The sequence below is a fragment of the Alligator sinensis genome, unplaced genomic scaffold, assembly GCF_000455745.1.
Source record: "Alligator sinensis unplaced genomic scaffold, ASM45574v1 scaffold432_1, whole genome shotgun sequence".
In the NCBI taxonomy this organism is placed as follows: domain Eukaryota; kingdom Metazoa; phylum Chordata; order Crocodylia; family Alligatoridae; genus Alligator; species Alligator sinensis.
Genome location: NW_005841998.1, coordinates 1168176 through 1183238, shown reverse-complemented (window position 1 = coordinate 1183238; position 15063 = coordinate 1168176). Strand labels below are relative to the sequence as shown.

Sequence of the window (15063 nt, the reverse complement as noted above, 5' to 3'; positions counted from 1 at the left end):
ACTCTTTCCTGCCTATGCAGGGGGTCGGACTCGATGATCTATTGAGGTCCCTTCCGACCCTAACATCTATGAATCTATAAGAACATAGCTCCTAAGGGAACAGATCATCCACAAGGCCTGCATGCATCCGAGGCCCTTAAATGTCATGTGACTTCAGATGGATAGGCAAAAACTGCAAGTGTTCAAGCTAATGAACAGTATCCTAAGGAGTGTGACTAGCTTCTGAAGTTTCTGAGTGGGAAACCAAAGAGGCCACATTGAAAAAGCAGGAAAAGGCCCCTGGACCACTATGCAGGAAACCAGGAGGCATAAAGTGGTGGTCAGTGCTTCTGGCACAGAAGGAAACAAACAAATAAGCATACCTAGACTCACAGTCACTCTCAGAGTTGAAAGACAAGAGTCTGACATGGAGACCTTCAATTGGTGATGCTAGGTAGCCCAGAGCTGGGGTCAGTTCCCCAGTTGTTGTTGAACTGATGGATCTAGGATTTGTGCAACACAGCCAGGACAAGCAACAGAGACTCCAGTTCTGGCTAGATCATCAGGATACTCAATGCCCAGAAGTCAAAGAAGCACTAACAAATGGGATGAGGTAGCAGGGGGCAGCCAAGGAGCACTGTATCTTGGTGGAGCAGCCAGCTTTGGCACAGACATTCTTGGTAAGGCAAGGCTGATGCACTGGATTTGTGAAGATGAGAAGGCAGTGAACCAGCTGAGAAGGCCCAGAGAGCGAGCTCATCCCTGTGCTTCCTAGGCACTGAAAGGGTGAATTCTCTGCAACTGGATGTTGATGGGGGGACTTCAGCGCCAGGACACTGGTGAGACTTGTAACAACCCCCCATGAGAGATCAGATTCAGGAAAGATGAGGAAAAAGGTGATGATCCCTGTCCTGAGAGGTACTCTTCCTTTGGAATTGTCTCTAAATCTGTAATTTCCAAAAAGATGACTTCTCTGGCACTGATGACAAAGATGGTCTCTCTCAAGCAGAAACTTGCCCTGGGGGTTCTGACCTTCAGGCTAGGAGGCCATCGACTTAAATTTACCCAGGAGGTAGATCTGGAGTTTAGCTTCATGCTCCTTCCAGGTAGGGGAAGTGAATAATCTGTAAATTGTGCATCTTCCTAAGGATACTGGACTTCTCTAAATTGTAGGGGCACTAAATTGTAGTACCATCACAGAGGGGACAGCTTGAATCCAGACAACTTAAGGAAAAAGAAAAAGAAGCTCACTGAGCTAAGGAGACTACTTGGCACAGTTCTGGGAAGCCTTAGGTCTCTCTAAAAAATAATGGAGACAAGAAAATATACTGAAAAAGGTTCTGGGTGCAGCTATAAGCCAAGAACTTGGAATATACTACAGAAGCTTGGTCTTGTATGATATACTCCTGTACATTAGCATACCTAAAAAAACCAACATATTAATGAGTTAAAATATGCACAGTACCTTTGGCATTTTTAGCATGATGAATGGACTCTACAGTCTGTTCCATTACTCCATCGTCTGCTGCTACAACCAGTATGACAATATCGGTAATACGTGAACCTCTTGCCCTCATTGCTGTAAAGGCAGCATGTCCTGGAGTATCAAGGAAAGTTATCTTTTCCCCAGAAGGCAGATGAACTGTCAAAACACAATTTAAAATACAGTACATTATAAAGAAAAGTAATGTGCAACATTCATCATTTTAATGGATACATTTTTATTTTTAAAATGGTTTTTCTAGCCTACTGAAGCCAACAGACTACCTTTTCATAGCATATATCATATATATATGTAAAATAATATATATATATTATATTACTAATTATAATAATATTATATTACTATATATTATATATATTACTATTATTTATATATATAACTTCCAAAAAACAACAAAAAAAATCTGCTAATGAGCACAGGCCCTAAATAATGACAGTGCGGTACATCCTAAAGGTAATATAAAAATGATCTCCCAAGTATTTTAAGTTCATACGCCTTTCTATAACTATGCTGGCTTTTGGGACTGGGAGACAAACCAAATGGTAGTTTAGATCAATGATACATTTATACATGTTGGGATTGTCAAAGGACCCTGCAGCAGATAGGCATCCACTCTACATGGCCACAGCTGAAGCTGGGGTTTTTAAACTGAGATGAGCTGGTGCTCCAGCTTATATAAAAACCCACAGGTTCCTGGTTGGAGTGTCTTGATTTTCTGTTCAGGGTCACACTAATCACCAAATTTGGGTCAAGGAAGAATTTTTCTTCTAAGTCAGAGTGGCATGGTCTGTACAGGGTTTTGCCTTCTCTATAGCATAGAGCACGGTTCTCTCTCTAGGATCTTCTCAGCAAGCATTAAACAAGGCTTTCACTGTCACTGCAGTGGCAAGGCACTGTCGGTGCCCTCATCTCCTGTATGTTTACCTACGGTATATTATAGGACGTTTCTGGTATTTTGGATATTGTTTCTTGAGGCTGACCGCAGGGGTGCAAAGTACTAATTTGTGGATTCCTTTGATTAGCAATTACCTATGTAGAGACTGGACTTGATTGCCCAGGAAACCGTCTCCAGCCCTATCTTTCTATTTAAATGGAAGCCAGGTGCCTTACTGCCCTAGGCCCTTTTGAAAGTCCTAGTCATAGTACCTTTCATCAAGAAATAACCTAAAACATTTGGCATTACATCAACACCCCTCCTTCCACTTCACATAGGAAACATGGAGACTTCCGAAATGAAGCACAAGTCTTTAGCCACCTTACAACAATTTCCTATCTTCATACATACAGTTTTACAGCTTTTAAGAAAACACAGGACAGCTATACTCTAGGATGACCTGTAGATGCAGTGAAAAAAATGGTATCCCTGATAAAAATTATGAGGACTGTACAAGTGGGTATTTGAAGTTCAAAAAGCAGGGTATATGTAGGAAGTGAAAGCTATGCCCCACCTGCTATCAAACGGGGATTAAAAGTAGGGAGACGCTGTATCCCTGGAATTTTTTACTGTGGCTATGGAACAATTGGTACAATCATTATGAAATCTGCAGGGCAGAGTGATTTTAAATGGCCTGTCTTAGCCAAATAATTAACATATATGTAAAGTTATCAGGGAGACAGAAAGAACAACTGGAGACTCAAAGGAAGTGGCAAGATAAATGGACTTTTACCTAGAAGCGATGAGTACTAATAACAATTTTCAAAAGGAGCAATAAATAAAAATAAAGGTGTCAATACCAAGCATGAATGCTTGCTAATTATTGCTGTAGCAACTTTTTACAGCTGAGGAAGACCAAGCCTCTGATATGATGGAGGTATGCTGCATGCATACACCCAACTCAGCCCCACATACCAAATGCAGAGGTGAGGGTCCAGTCTGAGATCCACAAGCTGCACAGGCCATAAGGCTCTGCAGCCAGATCTTTGACACCCCTGGTATATGAGATTATAAAAGCCTACTGTTGTATTTGGATGTGTTCCTGGGTTATTTATTATGAAAAACAGAGATAGAGGAAGATGAGAGGAAACTAAATACTTTCAAAAATAAAATAAATGTATTTAAAGACATGAATTTTGAGAATAGAAAAGGGAAACCGTATGGAGAAAAGTCTAATTGCTATGAAAAAATCAAGTATAAGAAATGAAGTGAAATTCCAACAACTTCAGTGTGGGCAGGACATATGGTTAGGATTATGTAAAACAGACTAACTGAGGCCATTGCTATAGTGTCTGGCCTCCAGTTTTGTCAAGGAATCAGTGTGGGCGTAATACTGAGCAAACCTAAGAGCTCATTAAGAATTGCTAGCTACAGGAAAGCCATGTCCTCAACAGAAACAGGCAAGAACAAATTAAAAGCACTGCCAAGGACCTCTAGGATATATATCTATATCTACAGATCTAAAGATGACCTTCAATAATTTTTTATTTACAAGGGAAAGTCACTATCATCCATCTATTCATAAACAAACATGCACAAAGGAAAATGGGCAAATCATCTCCTAGCACTTTGCCTCCAGGTCATACTTGGTGGGAGCAGAGCAAACAGATGCCAATTCCAATTTTAGCAATCTATACACTAGACCAGGGCTTCCCAAACTTTTCCTCAGCGTGACCCCATATCCTCAGCATGACCCCTCACTCCCAACCCACAGCCCCTCACAACCCCAGGTGCCACCCACCCACAGCCCCCCAAACCCCTCCAGGGGCCCAGGGCCCCCAGCCCCTACCCCCACAACAGCACCAGAGCCCTGGCTGCCATCCACAGGCTGCAACGGCTGCTGTGGCCAGAGTGGAGTGCAGAGCCCAGCTGCTCCAGAGCAGAGCCTGGTGGGGAGAGAGGAAGAAGTGGGCTGCGTGCTGTAGGCTTGGGACTCCCTGCCTTGCCACCATGGCTACCAGGCTGAGGAGTCCCTTGCTTACCCGACAGCAGCATAGGCACATCTCTGCACCGCCACCGCTGCCGTGCCTGGCCTTGGTGGCACAGCACTCCCTCCCACAATGGGTCTCACCCGCTGAGCCACAGAGGTGGGTCCTGCCTGGAGCTGCTACGTCCTAGCTGCAGCCCCGCATCCCGCTGTGAGTGCGGAAATCTCAGGGGGCACATTTATTGCGACTCCATCTGCTGATGCTGCAACCCCATTTGGGGTTACGACCCACAGGTTGGGAACCGCTGACCTACACCATACCATTTCTCTAAGACACCAAGAAATAAACAGCATAAGTTATTCAATAGCATTTGGCTTACAGAGCCAAAGGGTTTGCCAGTGCCCTCGCTGAGGTTGGGCAGCAAAGAACTGCACCAGGCCTGGGAGCTAGGAATTGCGAACTGTATCTGCATTGCTGCTGCTTCTCTCCCTCCCCTCTCCCCAAGACGGTGGTGCAAATGCAGCTTCTAGACGATGGAAAGATGTAGCAGGATGGGGAGAAGTGGAAGCAGTTTCTAGTTCTCCAGCCCCAGTGCAGCCCCCCTGGGTGGAAGTTGCAGTCGCATCACAGCCAGGAAGCAGAGGGCTGGGAGAAACAATAGCAGCACAGGCACAGCTTCCATCCAGAAAAGCGCTCACTCAGAGGGGCTGGAGAGATGCATCTACACTGCTCCCATTACTACCCAGCCCCTGCCCAACCCCAGCACAGCTTATCACTGGCTGGAAGCTACACTTGCACTGCAGCTGGTGAATGAGTGGCTGGGAGAAGCAGTGGCAGTACAAGCACAGTTCCAGCTTGCTGGCTCCAGCTAGGGCACAGGGAAAGCCCCCTGCTGCTGATGTGCTGCAAAGCCATCTGGCTCAGGTTGGCCTGGAGCTGGGTTGTTCCAGCATGCAGCTTGAAAAAGGTTGCTGGCCCCTGGCATAAGCAATAGGGACTATGAGAGGAATTTTAGGCAGGCATGCTACACTTAACCAAACTGTAGTGGGGCCTGGAAACAGGGGTATCTTTATCCCCATTTCAACACAAAGTGTCACAGGATCTTTAATGGCTCCCAAGTGATCTAGATCTACAGTGCAGATCATGTGCATAATGCTTTTAGACTGCACCCAAGCAGCATGGCTTGTGATTCACAGCAAGATCATATTGCTATTAGAGCAGTGGTTCTCAACCCATGGCACAATTAGCACACTGCTGTGGCCCATGTGACTTTTTAAAAATAAAATAAGTAAAGACATTTGACAATGTAGAAATGAGAGGCATTACAAAATATTGATTTGTATTGCATTATTTTCAGATAACAGACACAAAACATTTTTAAATGGATACACAAGAAGTTAAGTTGCATGGGTACGGCCCACATAACACATTGAGAGCTGCAAATGTGGCCCACTATGGCAAACAGGCTAAGATCCACTGCTATAGAACATACCTTGCATGCACTGTTCTTCAAGTAAACTGTAAGCAAAGCAGCAATACATCAAAATTGATTATAATGTATTTATTATGGTAAACAGTGCATCGCAAACTTATATATATATATGGTTAAATCATACCAAGAAAGGCACCAATATGTTGAGTGATGCCTCCTGCTTCCATTGCTGCCACTTGAGATTTTCGCAGATTATCAAGTAAAGTTGTTTTCCCGTGATCAACATGGCCCAAAATAGTAACAACTGGGGGCCGTGGGGTTAACAAAGCTGGATCTGCAGGAGGCCTACAATTAACAGCAAAACATTTGCTTTGCAAATACCAGAAACATTATTTGTGTAATATTTAAGGTGATAATAATCGTTATGCATAGTCAGTAGCCATGAATCATTGCTTAATGCTGAATAGGTCAGTCAAGCTTCTCCCCAATTCTTCACATAGGAAAAAAAATGAAGTAATCGTAACTAAATCAAGCATTTTGCTCCCTTTATAGCAAACAACATTTGTGATTTCTGCATCATCTAATACAGCAATTAACTGGAGAAAGCAAAGACAACTTTTGTTAAGAAGCTGCATAAAAAAAATCTACATCTAAAACAAATAATTGTGAATCAGAATTCCTACATTAAGTTTCTAGGCAAAGCATTTAATCCGTTTAAAATTTACTTTTTAATTATCAGCTATGTATCATGTTTCCTAAGTTACAATTTTAATATCATTAGGAAGATATTGGCATAAATACATTATTTCAATTAACACAGTCAAAGAGAGCAATCAAAATGTTACCTTTTTACAACATCTTTATTTTTTCTCATTTTCTTTTTAAGTTCTCTCTGCTTGTATGTCATCCCTGATTTTTTAACAGCTTCCTTTACCCATACTTCTTCTAAGACTGAATTTGACGTTAGTGAGTCTAGGTCAACGTTGGTGTTCAACAGGGTTTCATAAACATGGTCTGATTAAAGAAACAAATTAGACAATTCAAACTTGATCCTCCAAAACACGTGGGACAGAAGTAACCTTTAGTACAGTATATTCTTTCATCCAATAATAGTCCAGTTCAAGGAAAAGCAAATTAGGTAAAGGAAGAGTGGCAGCTTTCACACTTTTCCTACATATACTGTATATACATGAACTATTTATACATTTTACAGTTGATTTATGATTTCCCATTGTATTCTATTCAGAAAGTATTTTTGTTTACAAAGTTCCTGTAATAACTTAAGTAAGATTTTCAGAAACCAAAGTCTCATTAAATGCTATGCCATATTTTATTCTTATGCTTAACATTTAAAAACAGTGTGCTTTATATCCTGCACATACCATACAGGAATAGCATTAAAACTTAAGTTCTCTGAACCAGTGGAAATAGCTAAAACAATTGCTTATAGTCCACAGGGAATCAGATGATCACAAGATACTGGTTCCAGCTGTTACAATGTACTAGAAATTGCTAAAATACTTTCCTTGCATCACTTTCCAAGGTGGTTCCATTACAGTAAATGTCAGAGGTATACAATGCAATTGTAAATGGGAGAGGAGTAGGCCCTTTTAATTGTAAATGGGAAGCAGCCAAAATTAAGTGCCAAATTCTGCCTTCCAGAGCTCATAAGAAGTCTGAATTTCACACTGTATTTCAGGTAACACTAATACAGCGTGAGCAAATGGATTTATTTTTCAAAGTTACTTCCTCTGTAGTCCTAATCTATCCCAATGCACTAAAAGTCATACCAAGTGCCCCATACAAATTAGATTTGTTTTGCAATTATCCAAGAGATATCTTTAAAAGTCCAGAACAGACCAATATTTTCTTTGCTTCAGCTCAAAGGAGTTAAGACTCATCATCATAAATTGGAGGGCTGCAAAAGAGCTACTGAAAGTGGCAAATCTGTTCATGCCACTGTTCATACCTTCTCTGGTATTAGAAATGCAGAACACATTGCAACAATTAAGACTTGCTAATGAGTGACATGAGCACCATTAGAAATCTTAATGAGTCAGCAGATCTCCGAGACACAAAGAGACATGGCGGATTCTTTTTGTTCTCAGCACAAACTGAGAAAGGCTGCTGAGGTGGAATTTTACACAAGTACAGAATTAGATTTTAACACTCCCCTCTCCCCTGCCAGAATATGTAGGTGTTACGAATATAATTATTCTCTGGCTTTGATGATCCAAGATGTCCTAGAGGCTTCACTGGACTGCACCTGAAATAAACATTAATGTCACCCATCTACAGCTGAACCAGCAACCCACCCAGCACAGACAAGGAGAGTTGCAATTTACATGGGTGGAGGTTACACCTGGTTTAAGCAGATGTAACCTCAAGTATTATAAAACTCAGCTTTCTTTGTATTCCACATTTTGCAATACTGCAGTTACATCAACAGCTGGAGTTGAGGCAGAATCCCAACACTGATGAAGCCTAAATACTTCTATTTAACAGACACCTGGCATTTTAAAAGAGAGGAATTATAACAGCTTATTTGCCTGTGAAAAGTCAAGATGTTCATTATCATAGCACTGTAGTATTATTATTGCTCCAATGTCTGTTGTCTTTTACTGTAGATTTTCAGCCTGGAAACCTCTCAGCACCTGAACCTCTTTTCAAATGAGGTCTGATGGGAAGATGGGCTAACATTGTAGTTACAGCTGCCCTACAGTTCTGCACTGAAACACTTACAGAATTCCAGTCAATTTACATAACAGGTAGAACATTTTACTAACAAGGGCTAGTGTTAAACTAGTTCTCTACCTGTTCATTAAAAAAGGTGCAGAATGAGAAAGAAAAGAAAATCCAAGTAACAGGAGGAGAGCATAAAAAAAAAGCTGGAAATATACACAGAAAAAAAAAGAATAGTGAATCTACAAGCATTTTCTTTTAATTTTATTAACACAATAGGCATTGCTGGAGCCATAGCTTATTTGACAATAGGCATTGTGATTTATTGTGGATGCTGGTAAATAAATGTTACTCTAGAGCAGTGGTTTTCGACCTGTGGTCCATGGACCATGTCTAAGGTCTGCAAAAGATGATTATGTTAAATCAAGAGTATGTGAATACTCACACATTCAAAGGGGTCCACACCACCATTCAAAATTTTTTAGGGGTCTACAAATTAAAAAAGGTTTAAAACCACTGCTCTGGAGAAACATTCCCCATTAGCCTGTGTAAAGCTTCGGCTGCCAATTTGTTTCGGAGGAGATTCAGTGGCCAAATCTCCAAATTCAAATCGAATCAGGAGACCCATTAAAAAGTCAAAATCAAATCCGAAGCCTCTGGATTGATTCAGAAAAGCAGAGATTCGGATCAGCTGGGGGGAGAGGCAGGCACAGCCGGAGGAGCCATGGGAGAACCTGCAGCTGCCCATCTATGCCTACCTCTCCCTGGGTGGGGGGAACCCTGGGAAAGCCCCCATGGCTGCCCTGCCCAGCCCCAGCCTTCCGGCACTTAAAAAAAAAAAAAGCCCCACACTCACCAGCTGTAGCAGCAGCAATCAGGGCCTCTGAGGGCTTGTGGCAGAGCCCCGCCTCCCCACGCAGCACGGGGCAGTGGGGAGCAGCGGGGATCACCTCCCTTGCCTGGCACCTGCCCCGTGGTGTGGGTGCAGTGTGGCCTGGCAGGGTACCGCATGCTATCTGGGAGCTGGGGCTGAGTGGTGCCAGGCTCCAGCTGACTGCCGAAGCCACCCCAGCTCCCAGACAGCATATGGCAACCTGTTGAGCTGCACTGCACCTGCCTGATGTGACAGCTGCTGCACAGGTGCCAAGCAGGGAGGCAATCCCCACTGCCCTCCAGGGCCCCATGCTGCAGTGGGGAGCCTTTGCCATAAGCCCCCAGGGACCCTGATCACCACTGCTACAGCCAGTGTGTGTGGAGATTTTTTTTTTTTTACATGATGGGAGGCTGGGGCCAGGCAGGGGATGGGGCCGGGCAGGGTAGCCATGGGGGCTTCTGCCACAGCTCCCCCCACCTGGGGAGAAGCAGGCACAGCTGAAGGAGCTGTGGGAGAACCTGCAGCTGCCCAGTTGTGCCTGCTTCTCCCCGGCTGATCTGAATCTCTGATTCTGAGTCAGCTGAATCAAATGCAGACAGTGAGTCAAATCACTGAATTAAAATCACTGTCCTGTGAATCAGCCAAATCCAAATTGAATACTTCCCTATTCGCACAGGTCTATTCCCCATATCATTCTTTAGAACTCCATTATTGCTTTAAACCATGCATGTGTGTGTATATAGATAAGATAGATAGATAGATATATTTTAGAATTTTGTGAAATATTTTCAAAAGAAGAAACAGGCTCACCTATGTCCTTATTCATAACTCTTGCAAGATCTTCAACAGTCATGTTCTGCCATATCTCTACTACTTCTTTTTTAACTTTAGGTTTTATTGATGATAATTTCTGTTTTTGTTTTTTTTCCCACTACAAAGGAGTTAGATGCATACATTAGAATAAATTAAGAAATACATTATTAAAAATAAGAATGCAAACTTAAAAATGAGTTATAAACCAATTCCTTCATCTACATTACATACTAAAATTATTCAAGAAACTATAAAAATTACTCAATGCTATTTTTGCTTCTCTTTCATCTAGAGCCCTGAAAGTCAATCAAATATTTTTTACTATCACTTCTAATCAATTTTTCTTACCAACTGGTGTCACAACATCTGGTTTTAAAATACTTCAATTATTTGAGCATATTTGGGAGGGGGGAAAGAAACTGCAATTCATTTGCATTTGTCTTATAATTCTAGAAAAACTTCTCTATCTAAAGCAATAGTTCCCAAACTGTGGGTCCCAACCGCAAATGGGGTTGCAACATCAGCAGTTAAGTTTGCGAGATTTCTGCACCCACAGTGGGGCATCGGGATGCAAAGGGGCTGGATCAGCTCTAGGCAGGAGCCGCCTCCACAGTCTAGCAGGTGAGGACCCAGCACAGAAGGGAGCACACCATCATGGCCTCCAAAGTGAGGTATGGCAGTAACCGCATGGAGTTGTGCCCCCACTGCTGCTGGGAGTGCTCCCTCCCACATCAGGTCCAGCCTGCTGGGTCATGGAGGCCCCAGGGGGCAGGGTAGCAGGAAAGGGAGCCCCAAGCCTACAGCAGGCAGCCTGCATCCTCCCTCCCCATTGGCTCTGCTCTGGCCATGCTGCCCACAGGGATGGGGACAGGGGAGGGAGGGCAGGAGCCAGGCTCCAAACTCCACTCAGGCTGCAGCAGCTGCCCCTCCAAACAGGTGTCAGCCAGGGCTTGGGTGCTGAGGCAGGGCAGGGGGCTGTGGGCCCTGGTTCTAGTGCACTGGAGGGGGGCTGCAGGTTGGGAGGGAGAGGCAACAGCAGGCCCAGGGGGCTGTGGGTCAGGAGTGAGCAGCACTGGCAGGGCCATGGGGCTGCAGGTTGGGAGTAAGGGGCCATTATGAGGAAAAGTTTGGGAAGCACTGATCCAGAGTAATTTTACATTGCATACAATAAATTCACTACAAACAGAGCTTCTATCTATACAATGAAAACACTTCTTGTACTGTGTACTTTCAGACAGAAAATAAAGTAACTGTTGGAACAGTTAATTACCGTGTCTGTAGCTAAAAGCCTATATTGCGATAATGCAACACTGCTGAATTTGTTTGCTTGCCAGAGCTGTGAATACAGCTGAGCTGACAATGTGGGGTATGCAGATGGGTGCAGAGGCTTCCACTGTGCCCTGTGAACTTTTCTGTAAGGCAGACTATGCAGCTGCCGGCAAGCACAGTGTAAATGGACCAGGTTTTCCAACTTCAGCACTGTTGCTCGGTTCATTTTTCTACTGTGAAGAGTAAGGACATGTTGAAATACAACTTTCAGCTTTAAAAAGTATCTCCCAATTTAGCAATACTTTGAAATCAGCAATCTAAGGAAGAAAAAAGAAAACATTTTCTTGAAAAGATAAAATGAGCAAAATATATTTAGCAACTGCAGTATTTTCTTTCAGATACTTTCCATTGTTTCTTCTTGCTCATTTCAAAAGTTTCTGTCCCCCTTTCTGTCTCTATTCACAAGTCAATGCGTTACTTGCAATCTCTTTTCAGGTCTCTTTGATTCTACCTAGTAACAGAGCTTATTAACCTTTTCAGACTCCAGGGCCTCTTCAAAACTTTTTGGAAATTAGTGGTACTCGCATTTAAAAATTAAGTTATTTTTTACAGTGCTTACTTCTTGCATCCCATGACACCTTTAAAAAAAATATCACAGGGTGGCAGTGTGGACAGCAGTGGGCACCGCACCCATGAAAGCAAGGCAGCACTGGCAGGGGCCATCTGGTAAGGCACTGGGGAGCTTGAGGGTGGATGTTTAGATCCCTGAAGGAGACAACTATCCTTACAGGAAGTAGAAGGGGGTGACAGTGGCTGCAGAAGGTGCAGAGGCTGGTGCTAGCTCAGCGCAGGACTCTGCTATGTCCCGCTCTTTCCAGCACACATGGACAGCCTGTCCCCAGTCTGTACCTGAGCAAGTGAGCACAGCCCATGCAGTTAGAGCTGCCCTTCTGGGGACCTGAATGCTAGCAACTGGAGCCACTATTCCCCACAGCCTCTCCCACCAATTCAGAGCATGGGAGGAGTGAGGAAACGAGCCAGGCTGAAAAACACAGCTCCCCATGCGTTTTCTGCAACAAAGCAAACTGCTCCAAGCACAGGGGCAGTTAGTACAGGGGCTGCTGGATGAGTGGATGGCAGGAGTTGTATTTTTTAGTTCAACTTCTTCCCCCACTCCTCTAATGCTCCCAGAGCTGATGGAAGGGGCTGTGGGAAATGGTGCACCAAGGTGACACTTGTCCACGGGGTGCCCAGCAGGTGAAGGAACCAGCGCCTCCTTGCACAGGTGCACACCTTGCATAGTGGCCAGGCACTGCAACATCCTTCAAAGGATCTCACAGTACCCTGCCTGAGAATTGTCAGTCTACAAGTATAAAATTCATGCTGGTCTTACTATATTGGATGTGGCCCCTGCTATACAATTAAACACCTCCACCAGTTATATTGATGTAGGTTTTCTAACTGTAAGCATGCTGCAATGGTACAAAATACTTTACATACAGAAGCAAACTGCATCTTGCATAAGTCCTGCTCTGAATGATCATCTTTAAAGGTTTACGCCAGTGTAATAAAATCAGCGCAGTCATATCAAACCAGATCTGTATAACAAAGACAGATCTTTTTCTGCCATGCCGGCCCTGTGCTGCAGGCAGTGCATGCTAGCCCCGTGCACATATGGCCTGAACTGGCCTGGTCCCAGAGCCAGTGTGCAGGGTTGGTCTGGCAAAGGCACAAGGTGGAGCTCACATCTCAGACTGACCCCTGTGCCACAAGCAGCACCAGTGTCACATGAGGGATCAGTTTAAGATCCATAGGCCGGATCATGTAGCTCCATGGGCTGGATCCAGCCTGGTGACCCTAAGTTTGACATGCCTGGTTTAGACCGTGCTACCAGTCTTGATGCCTGGTGTCTTCTCTCTCAGACATTTCTGTGCCATCTTCCATGTAGCCATTTGTGCTTGAACTCCTGAATTCACTATATCCAAAGCCGTCTCTAAAACTCATTTATGTTGCAATGCCTGTGACACCAAGCAGAAGGCAGTAACCAGACAACCAGTAAGAAATCAAGACAATGGACTGGACTCGAGATGTGAATGACTTACTGAGCAATCACCTGACCTTACTGCTATCACCCTTGTCCTCCAACACTGAATCTTGTTAACTCAAGATCAGATGCTTTTCTGGATTGGACTCCTTTCATGTGTCAGGCGCACAAAGCTAATAAGGCACACAGGACTTGCAACCCAAATCTAGAAATGCAGGCTTCAGTCCAACTGCCCATTGGCTTCAGCAGCAGTAAAAACTAAAGACTTCAGAATTTGAAACAAAGGCTGAAACTTCATTTGCTGCAGATTTTCATGAACTGTAGGTCTTACATATGTGTGCATAAGTTACTGAACATCCAAACTGATTATTTAAAAAAAAACAACCAGCCAACACTGATGACGTCCAACGGGAACACTGGGATGTCCTTGCTTTTCCAAATCAGATTTTTGCTGTTTTAATACATTGGGTATAGCTTTAAAGACACAAAAGGACAGCACCCCGGACTGCTTCCGGTGCTTTCAGAGGATGCATAAAACACAGTTGATTTTCACCTCAGCCCACATTGAACCAGTTAGGAGATTGCAAGTAGCCAGTTAGCAACTAGGCAGATCCCCAAGGAGCTCTGTGAGGAGCTGACTAGCTGAAAAGCATTGATGTTCGGGGAGAACGGATCACCCCTTCACCAGGCAACAAGGGTGAAGCGGCTACAGTAGGTGCTGCCAACCTTGCAGCTCAGAGAACCCGACAAGTGGCAGGGATTTGGCGTGCGCAGGCTGCATCCATGGGTGCAATGCAGAGCACCAGCCTGACCCCACACTGGATCTGGCCCACGGGGATCCCCAGAGGCTGGACACTTGGCAGCGGGGGGCAATGAATGCTGCCACGACTCCCTTGCCAACAAATATCTGACCCCGCGGAGCTGCACACCCCTGCGACGTGCTTAGACAAGGAGCTCCCGCCCATGGGCACCTCCCCCTAGCCTGGGGCAGAAGCCCCACCCCCCGCGCGCTACCAGGGGCCGTTGGCGGGATACACGCGCCGCTCGGAGCGTTCGAGGGGGCCGGGCCGGGCCCGCCCCGCCCCGCCCCTCACCTCACCTCACCTCGCGCGGGGGCCCCAAGCCGCCCTCCAGCCCGGGCCTGAGAAGACCGGAACTCATCCGAAGACAGGAAGTAGGGCAGGCGACCTTACAACCCAGAAGCAATCGGGAAGCAACGCGTCGGACACACGTGGTGGGAGGCGGGGCTTCCTTGCGCTGGCCAATGAGCAGCCTCGCGCCCCGCCCCACCCCTCTGCCTGCGGCCCAGTTGCTCCAGCTAGAAACAAGCTGGAAGACGCTGGCGTTGCTGGATGCGCGGGTGCTGGCAGGGTTTCTACAGGCATGGACTCGATCCCTGCTGCGGGAGGGCCGGCATCTCACACCGGCCGCCCTCAGCTAGCCAGGCACAGCACACCTCACCGCAAGCTCCGCACGGAATCGCGGCAGCCCGGGTCCCGCCTCTGAAATGTCGCTGCGTGCTGGAGATGTCCTGGTCCACGACCGTGCCCCCTGCTGCAGGGGAAGGCAAAAGCCTCGCCAAGTCCTGCCAGTCTGACCGAGGG

The 15063-nt window shown here is 45.2% G+C and overlaps 1 protein-coding gene across 9 annotated transcripts in view; it reads right to left on the bottom strand.

Moving 5' to 3' along the window:
- The window catches only part of MTIF2 (mitochondrial translational initiation factor 2), a 34419-nt gene extending 19733 nt beyond the window's left edge, over window positions 1-14686 (bottom strand). For 2 of the 9 annotated variants that reach the window (XR_001357855.2, XM_006021575.3), the window contains exons 1-6: window positions 14559-14681; window positions 11417-11648; window positions 10144-10264; window positions 6623-6791; window positions 5962-6122; window positions 1445-1621 (exon numbers count right to left, since the gene is read on the bottom strand). Coding sequence is in view for 8 of the 9 variants with exons in the window: in XM_006021575.3 (XP_006021637.1) it covers window positions 1445-1621; window positions 5962-6122; window positions 6623-6791; window positions 10144-10264; window positions 11417-11648; window positions 14559-14620 (922 nt within the window). In the remaining variant the exon portion in view is untranslated. Of the gene's footprint in view, window positions 1-1444; window positions 1622-5961; window positions 6123-6622; window positions 6792-7637; window positions 7706-10143; window positions 10265-11416; window positions 11649-14548 lie in introns of those variants that run through there. The other 7 variants (XM_006021576.3, XM_025201582.1, XM_006021577.3 and 4 more) reach the window with 7 other exon arrangements.
- Between the last annotated feature and the right edge of the window lie 377 nt (window positions 14687-15063).